The 12314-nt window shown below is 38.5% G+C and overlaps 1 protein-coding gene across 1 annotated transcript in view; it reads left to right on the top strand.

The window, feature by feature from the left end:
• The window catches only part of rxfp2a (relaxin family peptide receptor 2a), a 94870-nt gene that overhangs the window by 70814 nt on the left and 11742 nt on the right, over positions 1-12314 (top strand). The window contains exons 13-15 of the mRNA XM_042007492.1: positions 7796-7867; positions 8183-8254; positions 8408-8637. Of these exons, the coding sequence (XP_041863426.1) occupies positions 7796-7867; positions 8183-8254; positions 8408-8637 (374 nt within the window). The remainder of the gene's footprint in view (positions 1-7795; positions 7868-8182; positions 8255-8407; positions 8638-12314) is intronic.

The raw sequence follows: 12314 nt of genomic DNA, 5'->3' as shown, positions 1-12314 counted from the left end.
CCAACACAATTTAAGACATTTTAATTTGACAGTAATAATTTTAACTTAAATGCTTTTCATGTGGTCTGTCATGTGTTAGTGCACAATCACTCATTTATTCCTTTTCTACACATGCGTCATCCACTTCACGGTCACAAGGACTGGAACTAATCCTATCTGTCAATAGACAAGAGCACCGATTAATCAAAGCACAAAAGTACTTCCCCAGAAGACATGTCACAAATGTGGATGATAGATAAATAAAGTTTGTTTTCTTGTAGTCACGTGTTCTTGCCTGTCATATCAGGATTTAAGTTGCTTCGGCAAAGATTTTAATTAACTTGACTCAGACCTGACAGCTTTTTACCAGCTCAGAAACATCAATAGAATTAAAAGTTTAGTCTCCCAGAAAGACCAAGAGAAACTCATCCATGCATTCATCTCCAGTAGACTGGATTATTGTAATGGTCTTTTAACAGGACTTCCTAAAAAGAGCATTAAACATCTGCAGCTCATCTAAAACACTGCTGCTAGAGTTTTAACCAGGACTAAGAGATCTGAACACATCACACCAGTTTTAAAATCTTTACACTGGTTTCCAGTCAGTCACAGAATAGATTTTAAAATCCTTCTGATTGCTTACAAATCCCTCCAGACCAGAGTCCAGACTAAACATGGAGAAGCAGCATTTAGCTGTTATTCTGCAAACAAATGGAACAAACTGCCATTGGAGATTAAACTTTCACCAAATGTAGACATTTTGAAATCCAGGTTAAAAACATTTCTTTTCTTATGCGCCTATGCATGAAATCTGCAAGTTAACTTTTTAACTTATCTTGCTTTTAATCATTTTAATGTAATTTATTATTTTATTGTGATTATGTGTTGATACGTTTTACTATTTCTAAATATCTGTTAAGGCCTTTTGTTTTTATGTAAAGCACTTTGAATTGTCCCTGTACATGAAAATGTGCTCTACAAATAAACTGCCTTGCCTTGCCTAACTTAAAGGAAGGCAGCATCACAGTGATTAATTACCCACAAATTGCTATAAGGCTCTTTAGAAGAGATTATTTCCATGTTCCATTTTAAAGAGGATAGGTAATGTTTAGCTCATCTACACCCCTCATTCAATTTCCAGCTGTGTGGGCTGACAAAATACGATATGGAATAAGCTGTGCCTGACTGTCCCTGCAGTCACATTCAAAATAGGAGTAAGGAGGAGTGTTTTATCATGTAAAAGCATTTCTAGCTAAGCCTCATCTGTCCCTTTTTCCTTCAAATTACACTATAGTGAAACTGTAAGATAGGCCTGGATGGACCTGTGCCCCAAGACCGCGGGGGGCTCTTGCTGAGCGCTCTTCTCTGAAGAGAAAATTTTCTGGCATGTTCATGTACAGGTGTAACAGTTTGTTGTATGGTGATGGTGTGGATTGAAGGTTATTTCCTTCTGTCTGTGATGTTTTTGTCTCCTTTCTTCTTTCCCTTTTTGCTTCTTTTTGCAATTTTCCATCTTTTTTCTGTCCCCTCCGGTTCAGGTCCAGCAGAATTACATAGATTCCGTGATTCAAAGTAAATAAATAAATAAATGAATCAGATTATCAAGAGGAGCCTTGTACCAATAGTCCTCCCCTTGACAGCAAATTTGTTCAGCACGATACAGCAACCAGATTATCATTTTGCTCTGCTATGCCACAGCTTCTATCTTTTCTGGATTTTTCAGGCATTCCATTACTGTTTTGATGCTCTGTTTGCTTTGATAGAAGTTTATTCCCAATGGCCCAAAACGCTCCAGGACCTTGCGTTTCCTCAGCCGTCTGATAATCATCACTTCATTTATACATTCTTAAATTATTTCAGAATCAGAGAATGGCTCTCTTGTGCTTCCCCCAAAATCCACATCACTCAGAGTCTCTCTGTTGTTTTTTGTGTTTTGTCATGGATTGTGACAAGAATCTGCTTGCAGCTTGATAAGACGATTTCAGTGCATTTATTTTTGTTGTTCTTCCCTTGGAATTTTGAGGAAATCTCTCCAGTCTGCCCATGCTTGCTCTCACAATGTCGTTTCAAATTGGAAACCTTTATCATAGCAATGGTCTCCTGTCAAATTAAGCACATCAGTCTTGTGCTGGTTGGAGGGAGAATGAATGCATATTGTTCTGTCAATTCTTCTTTGAATTGTCGATTTTTTACTCTTCACTTTTTCTTTTTTGGAACGCACCATTTTTCTTCCCATCTAAGTTCCCACTGCCGAGGACGTTTTCAATTAGCAAACCGCTCTGAAAGTGAAAGTAAAAATGTGCCACTCGCGCTGCAGCAGTGATTTCTGTGACAGGCTGTCAGCGCGTCGTTACCATGGAGAGGAAAGTCTTCATTGCTTCAGAAAGTAGCTGACATACTGGCATCTGGTGTTTTTCCTGTTATTGTAGGATTACTGTTCATTAATACTGTGCCAACCTCAACATGGAAACTTGTCTATAGTGAAAGAATCAGAGCTTGGGGGCCACAAATTTTCAGTAGGCCACCAGTTGAGGGTCAGTATCTATACTAAAAATATATGTATTATCAAAAGCAGAAAATGGCGTACCCAAAAAAAACAACAAATTGCAGATGCTTTTGGGCATGTTGCTTTCATACAACTCTCTGCTGTTTCAAAACATATCATTTCCTAATGTCAATACTTGTGAATGCTGAATAGTCATTCAATATCAAACTAAACAGTCCTCATTTCATTGCTGAGTCAGTCATACAAACATGTTAAACTAGTTGTCAAAATCTGTCAAGCAGAAACATTTCCTTGTAATATTTTTCCCTGGCTTGTCTCCTAAAATGAACAATGCTCTCAGTTGGCCCTTAACTTCACTATTTCCCATAGAGGTGTTTTTCTCTGCCCCAGAGGTGGAAGCAGTATGACCAGCATCCACATACAAATGGCTTTCCAATAGCCATGGATGCGGATGCAATGAGATCACTGCAGAGTCCCTGCAGAGATTCCCCGCATTGAGGAGAGATACTTTCCTTGCTGCTTCGCAAGGGACGATATCGATGTGACGTCAATGAAATATGTGACAAGACAGACAGGAACGTCTTGTTCAGTAACATAGTAGAGTAATATGTACCGTATGTACATATATTGTACTGTACATGTTTGTACTGTTAGTATATTGTTTACAGTTGTGCACCACTCTACCAATGGTTAATACTTACTATTAGTTTGTTGTATATAATTGACTGAAGTGTATGCTTTTTTTGCATAATGCTGTAAGATGGCAACATTGTACGAAGTGAAAATGTTGAAAAAAATTTATTCTGTGTCATGTATTCAGTTACACTAACAACAGAAACGTGTAATTTGACCATAGTTTTCAAATGGCTGTACACCTAGTGTGTAGAGCTGTCTTGGGCATTTTCAGCCAGTGTCTCCAAGATCTGACTTTTTTATATTCAAAAACACTTACAGATTAGACTGCCATAATGAAAACATGACTAAGCCATTTGAGTACCTAGTTCATACTCAGTGGTGTCAGGACTTTTCATTTGATGGTTCTGACAGTTTCATTGACATAAATAGTTGCTTTTGAGGAATGAACATCTATTTTTAGCAAGTGACACAGGTCACTTTTGCAGGTTATCCACATGGTTCTGCAGTTTGTATTAGGTGTTTTGAGAAACACACTAACTGCTGTGCAAATGTTAATTCTGATGTAAGAAATTAATCAAAGTGACTGAGAAAAACTGTAATATTGTTACATGTTATGTCCCTAAGGCAGGTCCAGGAGAAGAAAGTAGTAACACCTCCAGAAGAAGCACTTCTGTGTTTTGTCCCCTGTTGGTGGTAATGCACTGCTCTAAAGTTGTTTACAACTGTCCCAAAACACCTAAAAAAGAAGAAGAAGAAAACCACAAAGAAGCAGTTTCAGACAACAGCAAACATGACGACGGTGGTGGAACTCATAATAATGCACGTTCTTAGAAAGAGACATAAAAAGAAGCAGCGCAGGCGGCAGTGGACTGTTCGATCATTGAATACCTCGCAGCATATGGTGAATTCTTCTTGCTTGTCTTACAAATGTAAGAAATCGATGTCCATCTGGGCCTTCAATGAGTTGCCACGTTTCCACTCAAATCCAACACAGAAACTCACACACTGTGCCCGTGAGTGAGACAGAATGGTTTGCTGTGACATTACGCTATCTTGCATCTGGATTTAGCCAGCAAGCTTTAGCAGCAAGCTATAAGCTGGGTTCTGCAACTGTGTGTTGCATTATCAGAGAAGTGTGCCATGCTATTTGGACTGGGCTTAAGGACAGTATTGTGGCTTTCCCAGAGGGAGAACAGTGGGAGAGAATCAGGGAATACTTTTGGGAACGGTGGAATTATCCCCACTGTGTGGGGGCCGTCGATGGGAAACATGTACGAGTGAGAGTCAACAGTGGAAGCAGTTTTCATAACTACAAAGGCTACTTCAACTTCATTCTATTGGCATGCAAGGTACAGGTTCACCTTCGTCAACATTGAAGCATATGGAAGCGACAGTGATGCTGGAGTTTTTGCCAGATCCCACTTTGGATCACAGTTCATCCAGGGAAAGTTTCACCTTCTGCTCCTCTGCCCGGTTCTGACGTCATCACTCCACCGGTTTTGTTGGGTGATGCAGCATTCCTGCAGAAGGTGAACCTGATGTGTCCATATCCAGGTAAGGAAAATACTAATATAAATCAAACTGAGCAATAAGGGTTGTTTGTACTCTTTTCTGTCACTAAAAATATTGAAAGGTGTCCTACATTATTTGTAACCACTGGGTTTTCTTCCTGGTATATTGATAGATATATGTTTGTTTTGCTGATTTATTTTGTTTGTTTATCTGAGTAACTGTTTATGCCAATCTGTGCTGCTGCAACCCCTAATTTTCCTGCTTTGGGATCAATAACAGTATAATAGTTGTCTGTATGTCAGTTAGTTAGTTATGAATTAACCAAATTTTTGGCTTGCAGCTCTCTGATGATCATCGGACCTACAATTACGGACATTCAAGGGCCAGGCGAGTTGTTGAGAATGCATTCGGCATCCTTGCATCCTTGGGGAGTCTTTGGAAGGGCCATGGAGTGCTCCATTGAAACAGCGGAGGACATCACAAAAGCCTGCATCACTCTCCACAACTTCCTGTGTGATTCAGATCATTTTCAACCAGAAGCTGGCAGATATATCAACCCTATACTGATGGAGAATGGAGACAGGCAGTGGATGGAGACACCAACCTCAGCATGTGACCAATGCTCGGTCAACCCCTGATGGCTTCGTTGTTTGGGAGCTCTTTAAAGACTTTTTTCAGACAAACAAGGAAAGAGTTTCTTGGCAGGATGCTATCACCTACCAAGGCTGATTGCACTGAAATTGCCACAAAAAGCTGAATAGAACGTCTCAGTGCACAACAAATATCTGTATTCTCTGATTGTTTCTCAAACAGATTAGTTGTTGTCCTTTAATATTGTTGTGTAATAAATTTATGTTCTGAAAAATCAAATGCCTCTGTTTTGCTCATTCACAGTGCAGAAAACAGGATGTAATCCATGGAAGTAAATAGGGACTTTTGTCCTTTGTTGACTTTCCTAGAAAGTTTGGTTGTACTATTCCATGTAAGATTTTTTGTAAAGTGTTCTTGTGTCATATTGTAACTAGAGCTGCAACTAATGACTATTTTGATGGTCGATTAGTCACCGACTATTAAAACGACTAGTCGACCAATCGGATTATGTATCTCATGATTATTATATATGGATCTTATTTTACTTTCAGCTTTGAAATCTTGCATGAGGTTGTTATGCACTTGCCTCCTCTTTAAATGTTCGAGCATTGCAGGCGTACTTCCGTGGTACACAAGGTCCTCTTTACAAATCTCACATGAATTTAATTTATTTTGTAAGTTAAACGTGAAGTTATCCCAGACTTTTAACGTACTCCACCGCAGTTTTCCTCCCTGGTCCTGGCGGACTTTATTGCTCATGTGCAACTCTCAGCAGAGATAAAAAAAAAAGAAGACGATGCCTCACTCTATATTTTTTCCCCTCTTTGCGCATGTGCATTGTGCAACTCTCAGCAGAGATAGAATTAGAAGACGATGTCTCACTCTGTAGTTTTTTTTTTTTTTTTTTTTTTTTTTTTTGCCGACAATAATCGACGGCTAAATTCATTGTCGACTATTTTTTATTGTCGACTATTGTCGACAACGTCGACTAATCGTTGCAGCCCTAATTGTAACTCTAGGGTCTAGCAAGTAATGAAAATGTGCATAAGGTTTCTATCAATGTTTTTTAATAAAAGTGCTCTTCCTCGTGCATGCTTGGGTAGTCACTTGTGGCGCTGAACACTGGCGATGTGACAAAGGCTCCGAGGCGTACAGACTGAAAGTTCCCCCTTCATTTTCCTCATTCTGTGACTACAGCTCAGAAACCACAAGCAGTTTGTTAGCAGTGTGAAAAAAGCTCACTATGTCCCTGCGCCCTGGCAACGAGACATCATAAATACAGCTGTAGTTTTGGACACACAGCTTCTCTTCAAATCTTCCAGCCATGTCTACAGTTGTGTTTGTGTGTCTTCTTCTCCTTTGTGTGCTTTTTATTTAGCCGTTCTGAATAGTCTTCTTCCTCTTCCTCTTCTTCTCTGGTTTGTTCCTTTCACTGGTTGTGTGTTAGCTCAATACTGTTCCCGCGATTTCCAGTGGTATTGCTCCATCTTCTGCGTCAAGCAACAGATAGCTAACCTCCCTAAAAACAGACCAAATTACTCCTGTAATTATGCGTCAACCATAAATGAGCCTTAATGCATGTGTGATATCTAAAATACAGAAAGGCCAATAGTGTCAGGGAGAGCCGAGGCCAACATAAAAAACAAAACACCTCTACCTGAAAATGAAAAGAACAACTTACCTCACTACAAAAGAATACAAACCTACTTCTAAATTACCCTAACTTCAACATATACGGGAGAAAATGACCCACAAGGAAAAAAATGGCATCTCTCCCATACAAGAACAATCTGGAAAACTAAAGATAATCAAAAATAGTCTTACAACCAGACATAACCAAAACCTAGGCTTACACAACAGACACATGGTGTTCCCTGACAAGGGAGATTTTGTTCACCAAGCATACGGCTGCCCCCAGCACAAGTGTGTTCGGTGCGCATGGGGCATCTGGAAGTGGTCCATTTCTCGAAGCTTTACTCCAAACACAAAGGGACGCCATCAGTGGCAATAACGTCATAGCTGATCAACATAGAAATTAGAGCTGTGATGTATAACATAGTGACAGTTACGTGTGACATATCTAATACATTAAAAGATCTTTAAAAATGAACCTTTCCGTGGGTCAGAGTTTACGTACAGTAGTGAACATTTTCCTGTCATGTTCGTTTTTTAAGATGTTTTCCCCTCCTACACCTGAGGAAACAAAGCAAACAATACAGCATGTAGCTGAATACCTCAATTGTGCTGAAGGACATCTTATTTCATCTACTGTTAAAAAATAAATAAATACATCATCAATAAAGTTTAGGAGCTACAGGAGCTGCACAATTTTTATCTGTGTATTTCTGGGCAGCTTCTTCAGGAGAGATAAATCTTAAAAAATCTGTGCGCACCTTTTTTTTGTATTTTACTAACAAACAGAAGCAGACCCAGCACAAGGAGTAACCTGTTCGTTCCAAGAATGAACAGGTTAAAGAAGACCTAGAAAATCTGAATCTCCCTGTTAATCAGGCATGTGTTAAATGTCTCAAAAACAAGCCTTACTGAGTATCGTCATTGTTCTTGTTGCAGAAATATATCTCACAATCCTCATCTAGACATTCACCCGAGCCACTTCAACCACCTGACGCAACTTCAGTCCCTGTAAGTACACTCAGTCTCTTTAGTCTTTTTAGAAGACTTTCATTGACACAATACATTCCCGAGTCTTCAAATCACTCAAATAACTGCATGTAGCTACATTCCTATCTTTAATTCCAACCTAAACCCATATCTAGACTCAGCCTAAAAATAGTCTTAAACTTTTCGCAGTCTCTTGAAGTATTAAGGACCATCCAGGATATTATGCAGAAATAACTGCATAATGATGGCAATGCATGTACACACAAACATACACAAAGACCTACTGAGTATTTGGTGATGTCTATCTAATGGTGACTTATACTGTTTTCAATACAGGGCACTGGAAGGCATTGAGATCTCAGATATTCAGACTAAAATGTTTCTTCCTATGAAGAACCTCTCCCACATGTATGTACAATTTTGATGAAATTTAACAATGAACAATCAAACAGGCATTTCTTTTTACTGCTATTTATACCTTTTTATGTATTTGTCTAATCTGTTCTCCCTTTTTCCCTCTGCTACCATATCTTAAATTTGTGTGCTTATTGTCTCTGTCAGCTATTTTAAGAAGTTCCAGTACTGCTCGTATGCACCTCACGTCAGGTCCTGCAAGCCCAACACAGATGGCATCTCATCATTCGAAGACCTGCTGGCTAACATGGTGTTGCGAGTGTCTGTCTGGGTCATGGCCTTCATTACTTGCTTTGGTAATCTCTTAGTCATCGGCATGAGATCACTGATTCGAGCAGAGAACAACCTGCATGCTGCGTGCATCAAAGTCCTCTGCTGTGAGTAACCACACCTCTACAAACCATTGATATGTGAGTTGAGATTAATCTGCAGTGTACAGTTGGCTGAAAAATAAATAAACACCATTTTTTTAAATTCCAAGATGTTACATACATATCATAAAACATCATTTGTGCTGTTGAGGTCTTAAAATTAGGTCAATACAATCTCTTTAGAACAACAAGACAGGACATATTACAACTGTGTCATTACTTTTTAAACAAAAACTGGATCAGTCAGGTGCTGCTGATCAAATACACTTAATCAACTGATCATCAATAATTGTGATCACCTCTATAGGAAGAGAAGTTTGGCAGCGTTTTAGTCTGGAGTGTTCAGGTGTCTGCCAAGGAGGTAATGCATCAACAATGATCTCAGTGAAGCAGTTGTTACTGTTCATCAATCTGTGAATGTTTCTAAAACCATTTCTGAACAAGCTGGTGTCTAGCAGTGAGAATGATTATATAAGTAGACAACATTACAGATAGTTACCTTCTTCCCAGGTGTGGACAAGTTCACCCTAAGGTCAGATGATGCGAAAAAATCTGAAAAACTGCAAAAGAATAAAAAGAAAACCTCAAGAGCTACGTCTCAAACTCTTCAAGCCTCAGTTGACCTGTTAAATGTTAAAGTTTACAACAGTACAGTTAGAAAAAGTTTTTTTTGGAAAGGCTTCCAGCAGTAAGTCTTCTCTGAGTTTTTTTTTCTTTCTTTCGTTCTTTCTTTCTTTCTTTCTTTCTTTCTTTCTTTCTTTCTTTCTTTCTTTCTTTCTTTCTTTTACTCTCAAATGTAAATTGTTTTGGATAAAAGCGTCCCCTAAATGACTGTAGAATAGAATAGAATAGAATAGAATAGAATAAAGCCAAATACTGAACTTTGGCTGATTTTCTTAGTGACTCGCCCCCTAACAATAGTTAATTCGGTATCTGTCTTGTGTCTTACCTGTACTCCAGTCCGTAAAAACCAATCTCATGCTGACTCTTGTCTTATCTCTTTCCCTGTCTTTCTTTCTTTTCCTTGCTTCCTCCAATAATGTCCCCTTGCATTTCTTTGTATCAGCTACAATGCATGGTTTAAACAGCCAGTGTGTTGATATCCAGTTGCTGGTGGGTGACGCGATGCTGTAAAGCAAAATGCTGCTATAAAGTGACGCAACATCCTGTAAACAAAAAGTTGAGAAATGCTGTTTCTCAGCCTTGAGATGCTGCTGGACAACAACAGAGCTCCAGAGTGTTCTTATTAAATGTCACTGTGCCAGAATAAAAATGAGAAACATAATTTTAAGATCATAAAGTTACATACTGCTCATGACTTCTTACATAAAACATTAGAATTAGAATTAATTCTTTATTTATTGATTGTAGTTCACATTTGATACTTTTTCAACAAATGATCAAGAGAAAACATGATCATAAAGTGTTAGCTCTTTAAGTGTAATAAATAACCCTCGTCCAGCCTTTAAAAACTGTGATCAAACTACATTTTTGTTTGTAATTTGAATATAATTATGTGTGTAAGAAAGTTTTATAGAAGGATTTGATTTCCCACAGATATAATACAGGGGATGATCACAGCTTAGAGCACAGAAGTTGGGGTTTTACCAGCAGTTTTGTAAATAGTGTCTCCGAGATAAGGTTTTCTATTTATTTCCAGGATCTGTGTTTTCCATTAAATGGAAACACAGTAAACACAGTAAGCTTTATAAAGGGAAGGAATGTCACTTTTGGTTAACCAGGTGTGGAAAAGATGCTGAACTTGATTTAATTTCAATAAAAACATCCTAAGGTTAAAAGTTAGAGGTGAGCAGCATTGATTGTCTTGAGGTTGTGAATTTTGCTTCCTCTCTCTGCTTTCCATAGCTGAAAAGTGGTTCAATGCCATGTTCACAAGTTGAGATAGCGTATAGAATTTGAATTAAAACAGAATGCAATGATATGAAAATTTCCAAACAAATAAATCACATCAAATGATGGAATTAAAACATTTCATTATTTTGTGAAAACTATCAGTCATATTAAATTAAATGGCAGTAAGTCATCTCATAAAAGTCTGGATTGGGGGGGGGCTTGTGTCTCCATGGGACTGGCAAAGTAAGTGTTGCTAAAAAGGCACAGCTGGAGCAACATGTTGTATCTAATTAGAATTTGGAGACATCTCTGTGTGCTAGAAGCCCAGTATTTTTGGATGGATTAGAAAGAAGCATGATTCTGACATGGAAACACTGCATGGGCTCAGGACCACTTCCAAAAAACCAGAAATGTTTTTGATTGCAAACACAGTTCACAGTGCCATACATACAGTATCTCACATAAGTAAGTACATTTTTGCAAATATTTTAGTATATCTTTTCATGAGACACTATAGAAATGAAATTTTGAGATACAGAATATCAAAGTTTAGTTTCCATAGTTTGATATTGTGTATAACAAAGTTTCATTTATATAGTGTTATCTCGTGAAAAGACATACTAAAATATTTGCAAAAATTTGAGGGATGCACTCACTTATGTGAGATACTGTAAATCCAAGTTAAAGCTATGTCATGCAAATAAAACACCGTAAATGAACATGATCCAAAAACTTAGGATCATGGCTTATTTAAAATGGACTAAAGCCTGGTACACACATCACGATTTTTGGGCTGTTTTTGTCTTGATTTTGCCTCTTGTCGACCTCGGACAGCAAACGCCTGATCATCGTGAGATTTCCCTGTCCGATCATTTTTTTGTCTGTGGTGTGTTGCGAGTCAATTTATCCTGATAATCCACTCCAAAACGGATTGTAGCCGACAATTGGGATTATTGAACGTGTTCACTATTTCGGAGCCGATTTCTGAGGAACGCCGACGACTCGTGCATTCTGACTGCTTGGATGGTGACGTGGTACGGACTGTAGCCAATCAGAGAGCGAGCTGGCTGGGGAACAAGGAAGTAAAAAAGTCTGTGTTCACGCCGTCTCCAGTCTGTTCTTTTTTTCATTTCTGGCATTTTCTGTTAAAATTAGTCCCAAGACCACCATCATTCTCTCGTCCTCTATATATTCCCTTCCATGCTTGTGTTTTCTGATTGTTGCTATGGTTCTTTCTTCTACATTTCAATGTTTGTCTAGCTCAGAGGACTAGATTGTATATCAGTTGCAGGACAGCATCGTTATGTGTGTGTTGTTCTGTGATTAGATTATCGGCGCGCACCACACACATTATGATCAAAACTGTTTAATGCCTGATTTTTTCTCTTCACGTGTGAGGTCTCGAACCAATAAAAAATCTCATAAGATTAAAAAAATCGTTATGTGTGTACTAGGCTTAAGGCAAATGCATCTCTGCTGGCTGCTTTAAGAAGTAGCAGACAACTGTTCTATGATCAGCTAAATTAAAATTTAAAAATCTTCATAGAAGTCACATCCTCAGGACTAAAGAGAAAAGGGCCCATATGTTTGTAATCAACATTTAGTGGGGGTGCGCTTGTGACTATGGAACTGGCAGCTCGCCCCTCACTCGCTCAGGTATACATGGGTATTTTAGAGCAAGATGTTCCCAGACATTCATGAATTGCTGGTAAAGATGAGGTGCTACGCAGTGGTAAACATTGCTCTTTCCTATCTTTTTTTTTTAAATGTGTTGCTGTTATTAAATTCTCGGTTACGTGATGTTTTTAGTTAAAAAGAACTTTGATATC

This window comes from Melanotaenia boesemani, chromosome 15 (assembly GCF_017639745.1).
Source record: "Melanotaenia boesemani isolate fMelBoe1 chromosome 15, fMelBoe1.pri, whole genome shotgun sequence".
In the NCBI taxonomy this organism is placed as follows: domain Eukaryota; kingdom Metazoa; phylum Chordata; class Actinopteri; order Atheriniformes; family Melanotaeniidae; genus Melanotaenia; species Melanotaenia boesemani.
Note: the sequence above shows the minus strand (reverse complement) of the source record. Positions and strands in the feature narration are given on the sequence as shown.